At 40.6% G+C, this 16,393-nt stretch overlaps 1 protein-coding gene across 1 annotated transcript in view; it reads right to left on the bottom strand.

The window, feature by feature from the left end:
* Window positions 1–16,393, bottom strand: part of CFAP43 (cilia and flagella associated protein 43) — a 114,242-nt gene that overhangs the window by 54,834 nt on the left and 43,015 nt on the right. Inside the window, exons 11-16 of the mRNA XM_060171372.1 lie at window positions 14,065–14,213; window positions 9,874–9,977; window positions 8,443–8,583; window positions 7,466–7,638; window positions 5,893–6,042; window positions 4,586–4,716 (exon numbers count right to left, since the gene is read on the bottom strand). Coding sequence (XP_060027355.1) covers window positions 4,586–4,716; window positions 5,893–6,042; window positions 7,466–7,638; window positions 8,443–8,583; window positions 9,874–9,977; window positions 14,065–14,213 — 848 coding nt within the window. The remainder of the gene's footprint in view (window positions 1–4,585; window positions 4,717–5,892; window positions 6,043–7,465; window positions 7,639–8,442; window positions 8,584–9,873; window positions 9,978–14,064; window positions 14,214–16,393) is intronic.

Below are 16,393 nucleotides of genomic sequence, written 5' to 3'. Positions count from 1 at the left end.
TTCTTAAGTTTTAAATAAATAACATTTATTAAATGCCTTTATAAAACATTTTTTTCTTTTTTTAAACTTTATTATGTGGGGATTAATGGGTCACAGTACAGTTGTTGACACATTGGTAGAGGAAGACTTTCATATATAAGAAAAAGAAAGAAGCCAGAGCATCACTCTAGTACATGCTGTGCTGGGGATCGAACTGGGAACCTCAGGCATTCTACCAGCTAAATAGAGTCCTGCATTCTACCAGATAAGCTATGCCCCTGGCCACTGAATGTCTTAATAATGCACTAGTATCTGCAAAGTGATATCTCATTGTTCTTTCAGTTTGCATGCTTCCTGTTTATTAACAGTATCTTTTCATGTACTGACGACTGTTTGTATGTCTCCTTTGTAAAAACTTTGTGGGAAGCTGGGCGGTGGTGCAGTGGGGTAAGTGCACATGGCACAAAGCGCAGGGACAGGTATCAGGATCCTGGTTCGAGCCCCTGGCTTCCCACATGCAGGGGGTTCACTTCATAGGCGGTGAAAGCAAGTCTGCAGGTGTCTATTTTTCTCTCCCCAGCTCTGTCTTTCACTCCTCTCTCCATTTCTCTCTGTCCTATCCAACAATAACAACATTAATGGCAACAATGACAACAACAAAGGCAACAAAAGGGAAAAATAAAAAATAAATAAAAATTAAAAAAAAAGAAAAACGTTGTGTTCAGATATCTTGCCCATTTTAAATCTGCTTGTGTTTGCTACTGAATATGAGTCCTTTATATATTCCAGATATTAATCCCTTATCAGATATATGATTTTCAAATGTTCTACTTCAGCAGATTACCTTTTCATTTTGATAATGGTATCCTTTTCTGTGTAGGCAATTTTTAGTTTGATGGGGGGGGGGGCACACATATATTTTTGCTTTTCATTTCAGATGAAAAAAAAATACTTGCCAAGACTTATTAGGGATTCTACTTTGAGGAGAGCCCTTTCATGGGTTCTAGAACACAACATATCTCTTGACTTTTGGGGGTGAACTCACCCACACTATTCCCTATATTCTCACCCTTGAAAATGACATGTCTTTTGACCACCCACCTTGGCTTCTGGACAGTATAGTCTCTGAATACTAAGGACTGTGCTGTTTCTCACACATAAACACAGTAACATGTAAGTCACTTCCACACATGTACTAGTTTATCTCAAGCTTTAGGTACATCAGAACTGCCCAGAGGATTTGCTCAGACCTGGGCTCCATCAGAAGAAATTCTGATTCAGAACGTCTGGGTGGGAAGCAGGAAAACACATTAACAAATTCACAAGTGATAAAGATCCCACCTTGAACAACATTGTTAAAGATGAGGCAAATGGGCAGGGTGGTGGCACACTTTGTTGAGTGCACATGTTACACTGTGCAAGGACCTGTGTTCGAGCCCCTGGTCCCCAGCTGCAGGGGGAAAGCTTCATGAGTGGTGAAGCTGGGCTGCAGGTGTCTCTCTGTCTCTTCCATTCCTTCTCGATTTCTGGCTTTCTCTATCCAATAAATAAAGATAATTTTTTTTTAAAAAGCATGATGCAAATCACTTGTTTCATGCCTTAGGGCAAAAGCTAAGGCATTCTGGACCAAAGGTATCACATTTGACTTTGTTTTGAGTTGGAAATCCCTATGATTAACCACTGGTAGGTGAAAATACCCTTACTTCTATAGTCTTCAACAACTGTTTGCATCTACTGAGATAGTATTTGTTCATTTATTATAAAAGATTAGTTAGAACTGGTAGAATGAAATGTATGCTAATATCTTACTGAAGATTCCACTTATATAGTGGGAACTTATATAAATGAGCCTTTGAAATAAGTGGCTAGAGGGCTGGGTGGTAGCACAGTGGGTTAAGCACACATGCACAAAGCGTAAGGACCCACGTAAGGATCTGTGTTTGAGCCCCCAGCTCCCCACCTGTAGGGGGGTTGCTTTGCAAGCAGTGAAGCAACTGCAGGTGTCTTTCTCTCCCCCTCTTTTCTTCGCCTCCTCTCTCGATTTCTCTCTGTCCTATCCAGCAACAATAGCTGTAACAACAATAACATTAACAACCACAACAAGGGCAACAGCAAGGGCAACAAAAATGGGAAAAATGGCCTCCAGGAGCAGTGGATTTGTAGTGCTGGCACCAAGCCCCAGCAATAACTCTGGAGGAAAAAAATGAAACGAAATAAGTGGTTAGCACAACTGTTATTGTAAAAGGCAGTAGCCTTGAAATTCCCTTTTTATGCAGTTGTTTGTTAAGTGCTTTTAGTATGAGTTGCTTGTAGTATGAGGTGGAAAATTCCTTGCCCCTTCCCCCTTGAATAAGCAGGACCTAATCAGTGAAGGCCACCCATTGTTCGAAGGACCCTGCCTGGGGACAAGCCTTATCAGGACCTCATCAGTGAAGGCCACCCATTGTTCGAAGGACCCTACATGGGGACAAGCCTTATCAGGACCTTTGAACAGACTTTGTGGTGTGCTGTCTACCGGATGGGTGGTCATAGCCAATGGCAGGAGGATGTGCCTGGTTGAATTCTATTGGTTGTGTGATCTTACTATATTTGAAACTAGCCCGCGCTTTGCTTTGAATGGATCATGCTTTTGCTAAGTTTGAAATGATTGGATCTTGTGTTTGCTATAGCCTGTTATTGGATGTAGGTTGATAAGGTGATGTGCTCCCCCTCCCTGCGTGTAGTCTGAATTCCTATAAATTGTATGGTTTGAGCCCTGTTCGGGGTCGAGTTTGGTAGACTAACACCAGTCACCATCTCGGCCCGGATTGCAATTCGTCAATAAACATCTTTGCTTCCTTACAGTGGATGGTGGTTTGATTTATGCTCGCTAACAGTTATGACATAAAACGATTCACAATGTTTAACATTTCCTAATGTCATTGAGAAAGGACATGTCTTGTTACAGTTTTGCTCACCAAAGATAATGTATTATGTGTGAAATAAATTGAACTGCCAACTGATATCCCTCAGCAGATCAAACAAGGCAACATTTAAAGTCCTGGATGTCACCTTCACAGTCTCTACAAGTCTGTCATCATCTGTTGGGTAGCATTTATTTACAATTTCAGCATAATTTTTAAAAAGTAACATTTATTTATTTTTATTCTTGACCTGAGCACTGCTCAGTCCTGGCTAATGACTGGACTTGAACTTTAATTTTAGTCTAAGCAATGTCTAAATAATTTAATGCTTTCTAAGAAAAATCTAATTGAGAAAATAAACCTACACATGTGTATACATACAGAAATACAAGGCAATTTACTTTTCTGCCTCCAGGATTACCACTGGGGCTCGGTGCTTGCACTATGAACCCACTGCTCCTGGAGGCCACTTTCCCTTCTTTTTCTCCTCTTTTGTTTTCATTTGATAGGACATAGAGAAATTGAGAACGAAGAAGGAGACAGAGAGGGAGAGAAAGAAAGACACGTGCAGCCCTGCTCCACCACTCATCATGCTCCCCCACACCTCAAATGGGGGCTGGAGGCTTGAACCTGTATCCTTGCACAACAGGGGATTTTAAAGAGTTATCAAGAGTTTTTTTTATTATCTTTATTTATTGGATAGAGACAGCCAGAAATCGAAAAGGTAGGGGAGATAGAGAGGTAGAGAGAAAAGGAGACACCTGCAGACCTGCTTCACCCCTTGGGAAGATTTCCCCTTGCAGGTGGGGACTGGGGGCTCGAACCTGCGTCCTTGAGCACTGTAACGTGTGCTCAACCAGGTGCACCACCACCCGGTCCCTAATCAGGAGTTTTTTTAAAGCCCTCTACTATTCAGAATTGCCCTAGCTCCTTTTGTGCCTTCTATAGGTGTTATGATAGGGAGGGATGATCACCCCATATGCATTAATTATGTTTTTATTTTTTGTATTCTGATGCTTTGACCCCTTGGTACTTGCTAACCCTAGAGGGAATGCCCCTACCACCCAGGCCTGACCAGTTGTTAGAGACAGCAAGCCACTAGCCCTGGAGTCCACTTTGCAAATGCAAACTGACCAGTCTAGAGTACACATCCTCAACCATCTCCATTTTTTCTTCTTAAACCAAAGCACTGCTCAGTTCTGGCTTGTAGTGGTGCTGGGAAATGAATTTAGCCTCAGAGCCTCAGGCATGAGAGTTTTGCATAGTCACTATGCTACCTCCCCCCCCCCCCCCAACCATCTATTCTACTGAGCTTTAACACATAGGACCGTCATTGCCTCACCCTAGTTACCCACGGGCCAAATACCAGACAACTAAAGAATCAACTCTGTGCTCTGAACTCACTGAAATTCTCCAAATTTGTCAATCCTAAACCTGCTATTCCTACCCATGAAAACCAGAAGAAACCTGGACTTCCCCTACTTCTTCTTTTGTCTCCTTACTCTGGCTTCCACATGTGCCCTCACCAACCACCCATGTGCATTACATCACCTTTTGGGATCTGTGAATGCAAAAAAAAAAATCTTTTTCAGTAGGAGTTGTCTCCTGTTAGATGATTTTTCTATAACCAAGAGAGTAACAAAAGCTACATCTTACATTACCATGCTATGCAGGATTGCTAACAGGATTGTTAACATCCATACCTCCATCTTAGATAGACAAGGGTGCCATCATCTTTCCCGTTCACCAAAATGTTTTGTCCATCGACTGAAAGTTTCAACGACTGAATCCCGTGCCCTTGGTGAGAATGACTCCGATACCGAACAAATGTTTCCTCCATGGTTATGGGAATGAAGTACAGAAATTATAAACACAATTCTCCCACATAACTTTTCTATAGGGGTTACATACATTTTGCCCATATGTAAATCTTTTTTCTACTTGCTAATTTTAGTTGAATTAGTCTTGGAAATCGTCTGTTGGGAATACACAGCACTGAAAATTCCTAGTTCAAAATCCATTAACCAATTCTACTTATTTTTTCCCTCTGATTTTTTTTTGTGTATGCAAAGAGAGGAACTATTATCAACAATTTATAGTAAGAAAACCAGACATAGAGACATGAACAAATTTGTCAAAGGATGGGGGGGGGATTTTGAGCAAGCACAGATACTAATTCAGGTGCTTTTAAGAATCAGGTGTTTGGGAGTCAGGCAGTAGTGCAGCGGGTTAAGCGCACGTGGCGCAAAGCACAGGGACTGGTTAAGGATCCCAGTTCAAGCCCCCGGCTCCCCACCTCTGGGTAGTCGCTTCACAGACGGTGAAGCAGGTCTGCAGGTGTCTTCCGCTCCCCTTCTCTGTCTGCCCCTCTTCTCTCTATTTCTCTCTATCCTATCTAACAACAACAATAATAACAACAACAACAATAAAAAAACAAAAAGGGCAACAAAAGGGAAAAATAAATTAATAATTAAAAAATCAGGTGTTTATGTGCACAGAAGCTGTGATGAGAGATGGCACTGAGTGTGGTGAGGAATCAAGGCAACACGCCTCATGGGGCAGGTCTAGTCAAACAACTTACTAAGAAGCCAAAGAAACACCATTAATTTGGGACACAGGACAACAGTTTAAGCTTCTCGACTGAAAGCCAGGTATCAGCTAACAGAATGCTACTCTGCCATTTACAAAGATGAGAGTGTATTGTTCAGGATAAAATAAATGTAACTGGAGGTGATTTTATTAGGTGAAACAAATGAAAAAATGAAATTCTGCTACTGGATGGTTCCACTCACCTTTGGAATACAAATAGTTAAAACACATGAACTTGAGAAGAAAGAAAAGAAAACGGTCTCTTGGACTTTGTGAAAACCATATTCGGGGGAAGGGTGAACTTTGGTGGTGATAGAGGTGACCAGACACACACATCTATGTAAGTGGAAGTATGTCCCTGAAATATTTTAGCTTTGTAAGACACTATTAAATTGCTTATAATAAAAAAAATTAAGTTTACCAAGGTGTTAATATCTCGGATACATAGAAATCCACCTTTATCTAATGTTATGAGCCATAATCCATGAGGAGATAGAGAGAGATTTCCAGGTCCATACTGTTTGCTTTGGATTTTTTTGAGTGGCTGGAGAATGCAGACACTATTAGTTGCCTGTCAACCAAAGAAAATAACTGTTATGGGAAAGATCAGAGGGTCAGGTGGCCAGCAGCCTAAGGTTTGGTCAGATTGAGATGCACAAATTCGTTCCCTGGAAATAAATGACAAAGTGGGACTCTGTTCTGATAATCATGGTTGTCATCTTTTATGCAAATAAAAGTTGGTTTGGATCAACTAAGAAGTCTTCTGTATGACCTAATGACTATTAAACATCTGAGCTTACACTAACACCCTTTACTATTTATGGATCACTTTTATATGTTTCTATGCTCAAGCTAAAATAAATGTGTCAATATCCTCATATATGTCTTGTGTATTCCCACCTCAAACTTTTGAAAATGCTGTTTGGCGAAGTGTAAGGACCGGCATAGGATCCCGGTTTGAGACCCCGGCTCCCCGCCTGCAGGGGGGTCACTTCACAGGCGGTGAAGCAGGTCTGCAGGTGTCTGTCTTTCTCTCCCCCGTCTTCTCCTCCTCTCTTGATTTCTCTCTGTCCTATCCAGCAACAATGAAAGCAAAAACAACAACAATAGTAACAATAACAATGATGATAAACAAGGACAAGAAAAAGGGAAAAAAAGAAAATGATGTTTGGTTCCTAACACTGTCATAAACCATTTGTTTCCTCCGTGAATTTCTGTGTCACATACCTGGCTGCTATTTGCTCCTCTTAGTAAGAAGAGTTTCTGAGACCAAGTATAGTGAAACTGGTGTGTGTAGCAGGAGGTGACATAATATGGGAGAATTTGCAAAAAGTGTTTTGAAAGGATGCTAGAAACACAGCTTGGTTATTTTCTGCATTTTTGCTCAAAGCTCCAGTACAAGGCTCCATTGAAAACCATCAACCAGAGGCTGGGTGGTGGTGCATCCGGTTGAGTGCACATGTCACAGTGCTAAAGGACCCAAATTTGAGCCCCCAGTCGCCATCTGCAGGGGGAAAGACTCACGAGTGGTGAAGCAGGGCTGCAGGTGTGTTTCTGTCTCTTTCCCTATCACTCTCTGTCACTCACTTTCTGACTGTCTCTATCAAATAAAGTTAATATAAAGATTTAAAAAAAAGAAAAATTTTTTAAAAAGAAAGAAAACCATCAGCCATGTAAGCCCCTGACACCTTTGGAATAGATGTTCTAACTCTAGATAATTTGAAAAGGCACTAATTTAATATTATGTTATCTGCATGTCTATCTGACAAGTATGATATATCTAGTAGAAGTGTGAGGTGACCCAAAGGTGTTTTATGATGGATTCATTTATTGGGCTACCATATATCTACTTTAAGGAAATGATGTCACTATAATAAAGCCATTTGTTAACCGAGACTGGAGGATAATGCTGAAGCATGGATCACGGCTAATTAATGCAGGGTGTCAATCCTGACCGCTATGATAAATGATGGCATACTAAGGTTTAGGCATACTGTTTCAGGAAGATGATAGCTGCAGATGTATGGTACGTGGCTGCAAAAACCATATATTCGATTACTTCTGAAGTCCAACACTGCAGAGGACAGGGGGTGTTCTATCTCATACAGGAACTTGTGGATACATTCATCTCTCAGCCTCCCTCTTTCATCAGCAAAGCTTCCAGAAACTGTAAAATTGGGGAAAGAAGACAGATCACTTATTGCCATGTACTGGTTTTCTTTTTTCAATCACTATGAGCAAATATGGAAAGTAAAATAGAAATTTTAAATGTTCAATCAGTAATGTGGAGGATATTTTAGGTGATAAAGAGTATCAAAAAGCATCTAGGTTCCACTAAAAATACTTGTCTATTAAAGGACTGACAGTTAAATCTCTTTGGTAAGACCTCAGTTAATTTTATCAATTAAGTAGAAATATGGTTAAAAGAACCTCGTAATGATCTAGAAATCTCTAGTTAAAATATAAACATACTGTAAGTTTTGTGGTTCTCTTCTACTCTATAATTACATATTTGCAAAACCACTAGCTAGATAAATTTGTTATCTAAAACAAAGTGTTCTGTTTTATCAAATCTCTTCATCCAGAAAGCTTTTACTATATTTTTCTCTAGTGAAAGTAATTATACAGTAACTTGAGTTTAACTATGTGTTTTTAAAACTACAAAATTAGAGACAGCATGAAATGAGAAATCATGCTGATAAGGGGGCGATGGATCCTGTTTTTTTTCTTCCTCTTGTAGTAAGGCTTGCAGGAATGACTAGACCTAGAGAAAATTATTTTACATTGTTTAATGACCACATCAGTTGCTTGAAAAGAAAAAAAAAGATGCATGAAAGTTTATCATTTTGCCTCTTTGTGTATTAAGAGAAAAATTTTCTATCATCAAAGGGGAAAAATTTTTAAAAAGCTATATTAATAACTTAATGACCTTATGAGCCTATGACAGAATTGGTCACTTGTTTTCTCTTACCTTGTGGTAGTATTTTAGGCAGAGTGAACAGTTCCAACTTGCTCCTTTCTGTTTCTGGAAGCATGAACAGCACCATGACTTCCACTATGTCATTTTCCAAAAGAGACACTGTGGATATTTGTAAAATGTTTTTGCCCACCTCTAAAGACAAAAGATAATAAACATAAGTGATCATTTAAAAGTTTAATGAAAAATTTTATCTCCCCAACCCTGCAAATTAAATTATAGCATAGGGCTGAAAAATTGATACACCCCTGAGGTAGGACAAGGGAGGTGCATATATGGTTTTACCAATCAAAACCAAAATTGCTTCTGGTGGATCTTACTGACAGGGCTGGAGGAAAAGGCTAACTCTTAATCAGGACCTACAAAGCAGCTGCCAGGGGATGTGCTAATTACTAAGACAAAGAAACCATATCTATCACAGCAGTTGCAATCAGAGTCACCACCAAATCAAATTCACAATAGTTCACTGCCATTTTCAAGAACTATCAGAGTTCTATACAGGGCAGTCAGGTGAGTTGAATGGGGATGTGGTGGGGATACTCATCCCTTCAACTTGATGGTGTCACTAATCTTTGTAATCCCACAGGGACATTTCTAAGGATCACAGTGAAGAGTCTCCTGATTAGATGTTTGGGCTAGCAAATTCTGCCCAGCTCCACTCAGCCCTGCTTCACTGCAATCCAGGAAGGACTCCAAAGCCTGCCATGCTCACCTCACTCAGCACCACCTGTGGATTCTCAACACCCAGCCAGTCTGCTCATTCCCAATACTGAAGAAACTCAGCATCAGTAGTCAAGGTCTTGCAAATGTGATGGAGAGACACACAACTTCATGAATTGGCTCCTAGATACCCAAGAGATCTGACCACTGCAGATCTCTTGGATTCTAGTCATCACTTTCCCCCATCCTGCACACTAACCTGCCAGGCATGTTAAATGCATGGAATTTTCAGTAGGGCTTATAGCTTCTTTGAATACAATCATAGCTTATGTTCACTCTCAAGCCCACTGTATGTGAACCACTGTCCATGTCACTGACACATTTAGGTTCTCTGTTTGACCTCATTAAATCATTGACTTTGTTTCTCCTTTGTGTTCTTAACTCACCTAATCATATTCCATGACTTCAAGATAAGAATTATATCATTAAGCCTTGAACTACAAATCTCCACTGTCAAGCAAATATCAAACAGTCCCAAATGAAGAGTTTGTTGGCTTCCACCACACAGAGTTTATAAACTCACTCTACACCTCACCCTCTATGGTGTGGGAATTCTCTTATGTAACTTTCAGCAGTTGTTTAAATGCTTCTCTCTTAAACAATATGCCATAAGTAATTGTTTCACTATGATTCCACTCTTATAACCTTAAGGTCTTTGAAATAAAGTGACCAATACATTAAATTAGTAAACACTCTGTATGTTACCTATGAATCCAAAAATCTCAAATAAACTTGAGGGGTTGGCATTGATAACAAAGACATATCCTTCTGATGTCCCAACTAAAAGAAACACTCCTTGCTGGTCATAACTAGAAAAGAAAAAGAAAAAAAGAAACAACTGATTACTAGATATCACTTGTTTCACTAGCAAGATGGTAAACATATTTGTTGAGTGAAAGCATGAGGCACATTCAAAATCATCCATGTTTAAAGTTACTGATTGTTAATACTATCCAACTTCATATTGAATGGAAGTCAGATGATTGTAGGTGAATATAGTCATTATATTCTAGGCTCATTCCATTTTCAAATTGCAATGTATAAGTACATAGTCAAGAAAAGATTTAGTAAGATGGGAAAATATTTGGCAATTGGGTTAACTTTGATGCCAACCAGACTTCCCTGAACAGACAACCCCACCAATGTGTCCTGTAGCTCTGATTTCCCAGAACCCTGCCCCATTAGGGAAAGAGAGAGGCAAGCTGGGAGTATGGATGGACCTGTCAATGCCCATGTTCATCGGGGAAGCAATTACAGAAGCCAGACCTTCCACCTTCTGCATCCCACAATGACCTTGGGTCCATGCTCCCAGAGGATTAAAGAATAGGAAAGCTATCAGAGGAGGGGATGGGATATGGAGTTCTGGTGGTGGGAATTGTGTGGAGTTGTACCCATCTTATCCTATGGTTTTGTCAGTATTTCCTTTTTATATCTATAAAAAAAAGATGGGAAAATAGTCATGAATGAATGAAATGTGGCAACAGAACTCTCTTGATATTTCAGATGGAAATAAGCAATGCTCAATTTAGTGATGAGTGACAATTCAGTGTCCTTTGTATCAATACCTGGCAGGAAGAAAAATGCAGTTCAATATTTCCCCACTATCAGCAAATTAGAAAAAGTGGGGAAAATGCAGAAGAGGCAGGGACATGTGTGTACACACACACACACACACACACACACACATACACTCTAGCTATGGTGCAAAAAAACAAGCTCCTATGGAGAGAGATCATGTATCTTCCCCCATGGAGGGGGAGAGGCAGGCTTGGCAGAAATAGCACAGACAACAAAATATCAGCTCCTCCAGGTACCAGCTGGTCATAGTGGTCAACTTCTCTCCCAGAATCTGAGCTAGATTCCCCTACTTTGGAGAGTTGGCACAAACAACACCTTTCTGACTGGTGGGGTGAGGATCAAATTCAATCATTTACTGTGTGTGGTAGAAATTCTGTCAGTAAAGTCAGGCATACATATCATTTCCCACCGGTACTTAATAGTTTGACTGAGTGATGAAATAATAACAATAACACACACACAAGTCCAAGTCCAGTGTTTCTTTGCTGTCTTCCTAAGCATATTGCTTCAGAAGATTTGAGCTGGGAAATAATGCAGAGGCAGTGCACAGGACTTGCATGCAAATGGTCCCAGATTTGACCCCAAGAACCACCATGTGCCAGAGTTGGGCAGTGCTCTGATAAAAAGTAACAACAACAAAAATTTAAATACTCTAAATACTCATCAATATCCTGTCTTTTAAAAAAGTGATAGTGATCCTGGGTCCATACCCCCAGAGAGCCAAAGAACAGGAAAGCTATCAGGGGAGGGAATTGGATATGGAGTTCTGGTGGTGGGAACTGTGTGGAATTGTACCCCTCTTATCCTATGGTCTTATCTGTATTTCCATTTTATGAATAAAAATTTTTTAAAAAAAGTGATGGTGAAGGCTGGGCTATGGTACTCTAGTTAGGCCACACATATTTCCATGTACATGGACCTGAATTTAAACCTTTTTAAAAAGTGGTAGTAGGAGGTCAAGCAGTGTCACCTGTAGGGGGTAAGGCTCATGAGTCTATAAAGAAGAGAGAGAGACAGAGACAGAGACAGAGAGAGAGAATCACAGACAAGTGCCAGGCTAGCTTCACAGGCCAGAGAGAGACGACCAGGGACCCATGGCTGAGCTGGGAACGCAGTTCAATCTTTATTGAGCAGGAATGCAGTATGACCTAGCTATCTCTAATCACAATCTTGTCCTATATATCTCCTGAGGTGGAAGTGTCAGGTCAGAAGAGGATGTACATAGGATAGGGTGTGGGGAGAAAGAAAAAGCCCGAGAACCAGTGGGGATTAAACCAGTGCTGACAAAACAATGATTATGTAAATAGACCACAGCGGCAAGCAATGCAACAGAAGGCGTCTTAGAAGCAGAATTTAGAAGCAGACCAACAGACAAGGTAAAGAGGGAGGGAGGTAGAGAAAGAGAGAAACCCCTGTGAATGGCAGAATCTTAATACAGGTACCAAGTCCCAGAGATAACATTGGTGAGGAAAAAAAAAAGTGATGCATTCACAAAAGGGAATACTATATATACTATGTAATTGTAAAAAGGAAATGAAGGGGAGCCGGTGGTGGTGCAGCGGGTTAAGCACACGTGGCATGCAGTGCACAGACCAGCATCAGGATCCCAGTTTGAGCCCCTGGCTCCCCACCTGCAGGGGGGTCGCTTCACAGGCGGTAAACAGGTCTGCAAGTGTCTCTTTCCCTCTCTGTCTTCCCCTCCTCTCTCTGTCCTACCCAACAACAATGACAACAATAATAACAACAATAATGACAACAATGATGATAAACAACAAGGGCAACAAAAGGGAAAAAATAAAAATGAATTTTAAAAAAAGGATCTGAGGAGAGTATAGATCCAAAAAGGATGACAGAGGACCTATGGGGTTGTATTGTTATGTGGAAAGCTGAGAAATGTTATGCATGTACAATCTATTGTATTTACTATTGAATGTAAAATATTAATCCCCCAATAAAGAAATTAAAAAGAAAAGAAAAAATATCTATACATAAAAAAAAAGGAAATGAAGAACATTTTTATGCCTGGATAAAGAACATTCTCCAAGATATACCACTCACTGAAAGAGAAATAAATGAAGGGTTGGGGAAACTGCACAATGGTAGTGCAAAGTTTCAATTCCCAGCACTACCAATTGAGCCAGAGCAATGCTCTGGTAAAAAGAAAGAAAGAAAGAAAGAAAGAAAGAAAGAAAGAAAGAAAGAAAGAAAGAAAGAAAGAAAGAGAGAAAAAACATTGTATTTGCTTTGCTAGCACTCTGAACAAAGGCAGTGACTCCAGAACCCAGTTCCCTGGGTTCAAACCCTGACATTTGTCATGCAAATGTTACTGTTTTGTGTAACATTTAGCTAGCTATGAAAGCTTTGCCTGCCTCATCTTCCTCATCTATAAAATGGAGGCAGAGGGGAGACTTCTGGAGGCGGGGCTACGGAGCAGCAGCAGCTGTGTTTCTCTCCCAGGTCAACTAGGAATACCAAAGGAGACCACCTGGGACCACAACAAGATAGGACTAGAACGACATCAGAAACCCACCAAATTACTGGTGAGTGCAAACATGTGTGGCTCATGAACAGAAAGGAGCCTAGGGAGAGATTAAGTGGCTGACAATATCCCTCAGTTTACCAGTTGAGACACCACCTCCAGTCTGTTTCGCCAACGAAAAGGTGGCTAAAGGGAGGAGAGGACTCCCCTAAGACTCACCAAATAAAACTATGAGTCTCCATTGCTACTGCCCTCAGAATCTGGAGCAGTGATGGAGCTTGAAGAAACCATGTTAAGTGAAATAATTCAGAAACAGAAGGATGAATATGGGATGATCTCACTCTCAGGCAGAAGTTGAAAAACAAGATCAGAAGAGAAAATACAAGTAGAACCTGAACTGGAATTGGTGTATTGTACCAAAGTGAAAGACTCTGGGGTTGGTGGGGGTGGAGTACAGGTCCAAAAAGGATGACAGAGGACCTAGTGGGGGTTGTATTGTTATATGGAAAACTGGGAAATGTTATGCATGTACAAACTCTTGTATTTACTGTTGAATGTAAAACATTAATTCCCCAATAAGGAAATTAAAAAGAAGAAGAAAAAGAATAAATACATTTTGGTACATAAAAAAAATGGAGGCAGCATCTGTCTCATGAAGTTAATATAACAGAAGTGCCTGGCACACTCATGCTTGGTAGTTACTCCTTTGCTTGTTAATGAATAACATATCTCTATCCGAGAACTCTGTCTCCAGGAAGAATTGGGGGTGTGGGCACCAGGAGATGAGCCTTTTCACAGTGATCTTATTTTAAAAACAGAACTTGTGCAGAAACACTCACAGGATCTGCTGCACGGACCATGTGGAGAGGAAGGCCTTGTGAACTACCTCGGGGGCTTCAGCATCCCGGACATCCAGGAAGTAGACTGAGCCTTCCTCAGTCCCCACAGCTGCAGAGAGGGAGGATGGAGAGCAAGCCAGCACTGTTGCCTGTAGAAAAAATGTGCCCCCCCCCAAGAAGTTCTTAGCTTCAATTTACCAAAAAACCAGCTTGTTCGTCTATACATAAGAATTCTATAGTTCACTAGAAAACTCAGTGAATGAAAACAGTGGTGGGTGATGAGTGGATAAAATTTATGCACTCAACATGCATAAGATAATTAACTGAGTAAGTCCCAGGAATATAGACATCTTCATTTTTTTCTCCTAAAACAAATATGATGCTAATGTAAAGAAACTTCTTGAACTTTAAACTGTGAATTCATTTTTTTAACTTTAAGCAATTATGAGATGATTACACTGAGAATGAGAAAAAGAACACGAGATTTGAAAAGCATTCCTATTATTTTCTGGACGTCTTTATACAGTGTTAGGGATTCTTATCAAGTGGTATGCATCTACTGGCTAGTGGTTGAGCCTGAGACCCAGAGGAAAATGAGAAATGCCTCAAAGGTTGCTGCTTATCTTGCAAACATTCACAAAGTACATGTAAAAGAATAAATTGGCTTCTATGACACTTACGGAATCATATTCACTCTCTTATAATCACACTTTATTACAGGCTGTTTCAAATGAAAATTATAGAACATTAGAAATATAAAAGATCTTAAGAGGGGGTCGGGCAGTGGCGCAGTGGGTTAAGTGCAAGTGGCGCAAAGCGCAAGGACCGGCTTAAGGATCCCGGTTCGAGCCCCCGGCTCCCCACCTGCAGGAGAGTCGCTTCACAGGCGGTAAAGCAGGTCTGCAGATGTCTGTCTTTCTCCCCCCCCTCTCTGTCTTCCCCTCCTCTCTTCATTTCTCTCTGTCCTATCCAACAACGAATAGTGTCAACAATGGCAATAATGATAACTACAACGAGGCTACAACAACAAGGGCAACAAAAGGGGGAAAAAATGGCCTCCAGGAGCGGTGGATTCATGGTGCAGGCACTGAGCCCAGCAATAACCCTGGAGGGAAAAAAAAAAAAAGAAAAAAGAAAAAAAAGATCTTAAGAGATAATCATCTCAGAGAGTAGAAAATGGACACGAAGAAAAGTGTAGCCATTTGCCTATAGAACCCCATGCATAATTAAAAAAAAAAAAAGGTGTCCAGCCTCATTAAAATGCAGTTTCCCAGTTGAGTTTTAATTTTGTTTTTAAAAGTGCACTTTCTAGGAGTTAACTAGCTTGAGTCTTTAGAAGTAGCTGTATGGGAGACTACACGCTCAAGAAGGATGACAGAGGACCTAGAGGGGGTTGTATTGTTATATGGAAAACTGAGAAATGGTATGCATGTACAAACTATTGTATTTACTGTCGAATGTAAAACATTAATTCTCCAATTAAGAAATTTTTTTAAAAGTAGCTGCATGTGAAACTGGAAAGAAATGAAAGAGAATTTGGAGGCTGGCAGTGGTGCACTTAGTTAAAGCACATATAGTATTAAGCACAAGGACAGACACAAGGATCCAGATTCAAGCCCCTGCTCCTCAGCTGCAGTGGTACGATTTAGAAGCATCGAAGCAGGTCTGCAGGTGTCTATCTTTCTGTCTCTCCCCACCCTCCATTTCTCTCTGTCGTATCCACTATGAATGGAAAAAATGACCGCCAGGAACAGTGGATTTATAGTGAAGGAACCAAGCCCCAGTGATAACTTTGGAGGCAAAAGGGGAGGATTTTTTTTTCATGTTTACTTATTATTGGGAGGATTAGTGGTTTACAGTAAATACAGTTGCTGACAGATGGGTAAAATGTCTTACTTTTCTGCAAAACACTCTCACCCCCAGCCTAGGTCCTCCTCCGCCATCATGCAGCAGGACCTGAAAGTCCCCTTTTGTTCTTTGCTTTGGTGCAGCACACCAAACCAGTCCAAATTCTACTTTGTGTTTCCCCTTTCTGTTCTGCCAGGAGCCATTTCTCTGCTTGATAGATGATAAGCTTTGAGACAATGGAACCCCTCAAGACAAGTGTTAATTCCCCCCTGGGCAGGCCATTTCCCCTTAGGTAAACCATTTATCAGTAATCAAGTGAGTCAACACAAGTGAGTCAACACACAGTTTGGTTTCCGCCATTTGTTGCAAGGAACATTCCACTTTGAAGATTGCTCCCCCCCCCCTCCTTCCCCAAAGCCTTATAAAGCCTGTGAATACAATAAAATTTTGCAGCTTGATCAGAAACCTGTCTTACTGTCAT

The sequence above is a fragment of the Erinaceus europaeus genome, chromosome 14 (assembly GCF_950295315.1).
Source record: "Erinaceus europaeus chromosome 14, mEriEur2.1, whole genome shotgun sequence".
Classification (NCBI taxonomy): domain Eukaryota; kingdom Metazoa; phylum Chordata; class Mammalia; order Eulipotyphla; family Erinaceidae; genus Erinaceus; species Erinaceus europaeus.
Note: the sequence above shows the minus strand (reverse complement) of the source record. Positions and strands in the feature narration are given on the sequence as shown.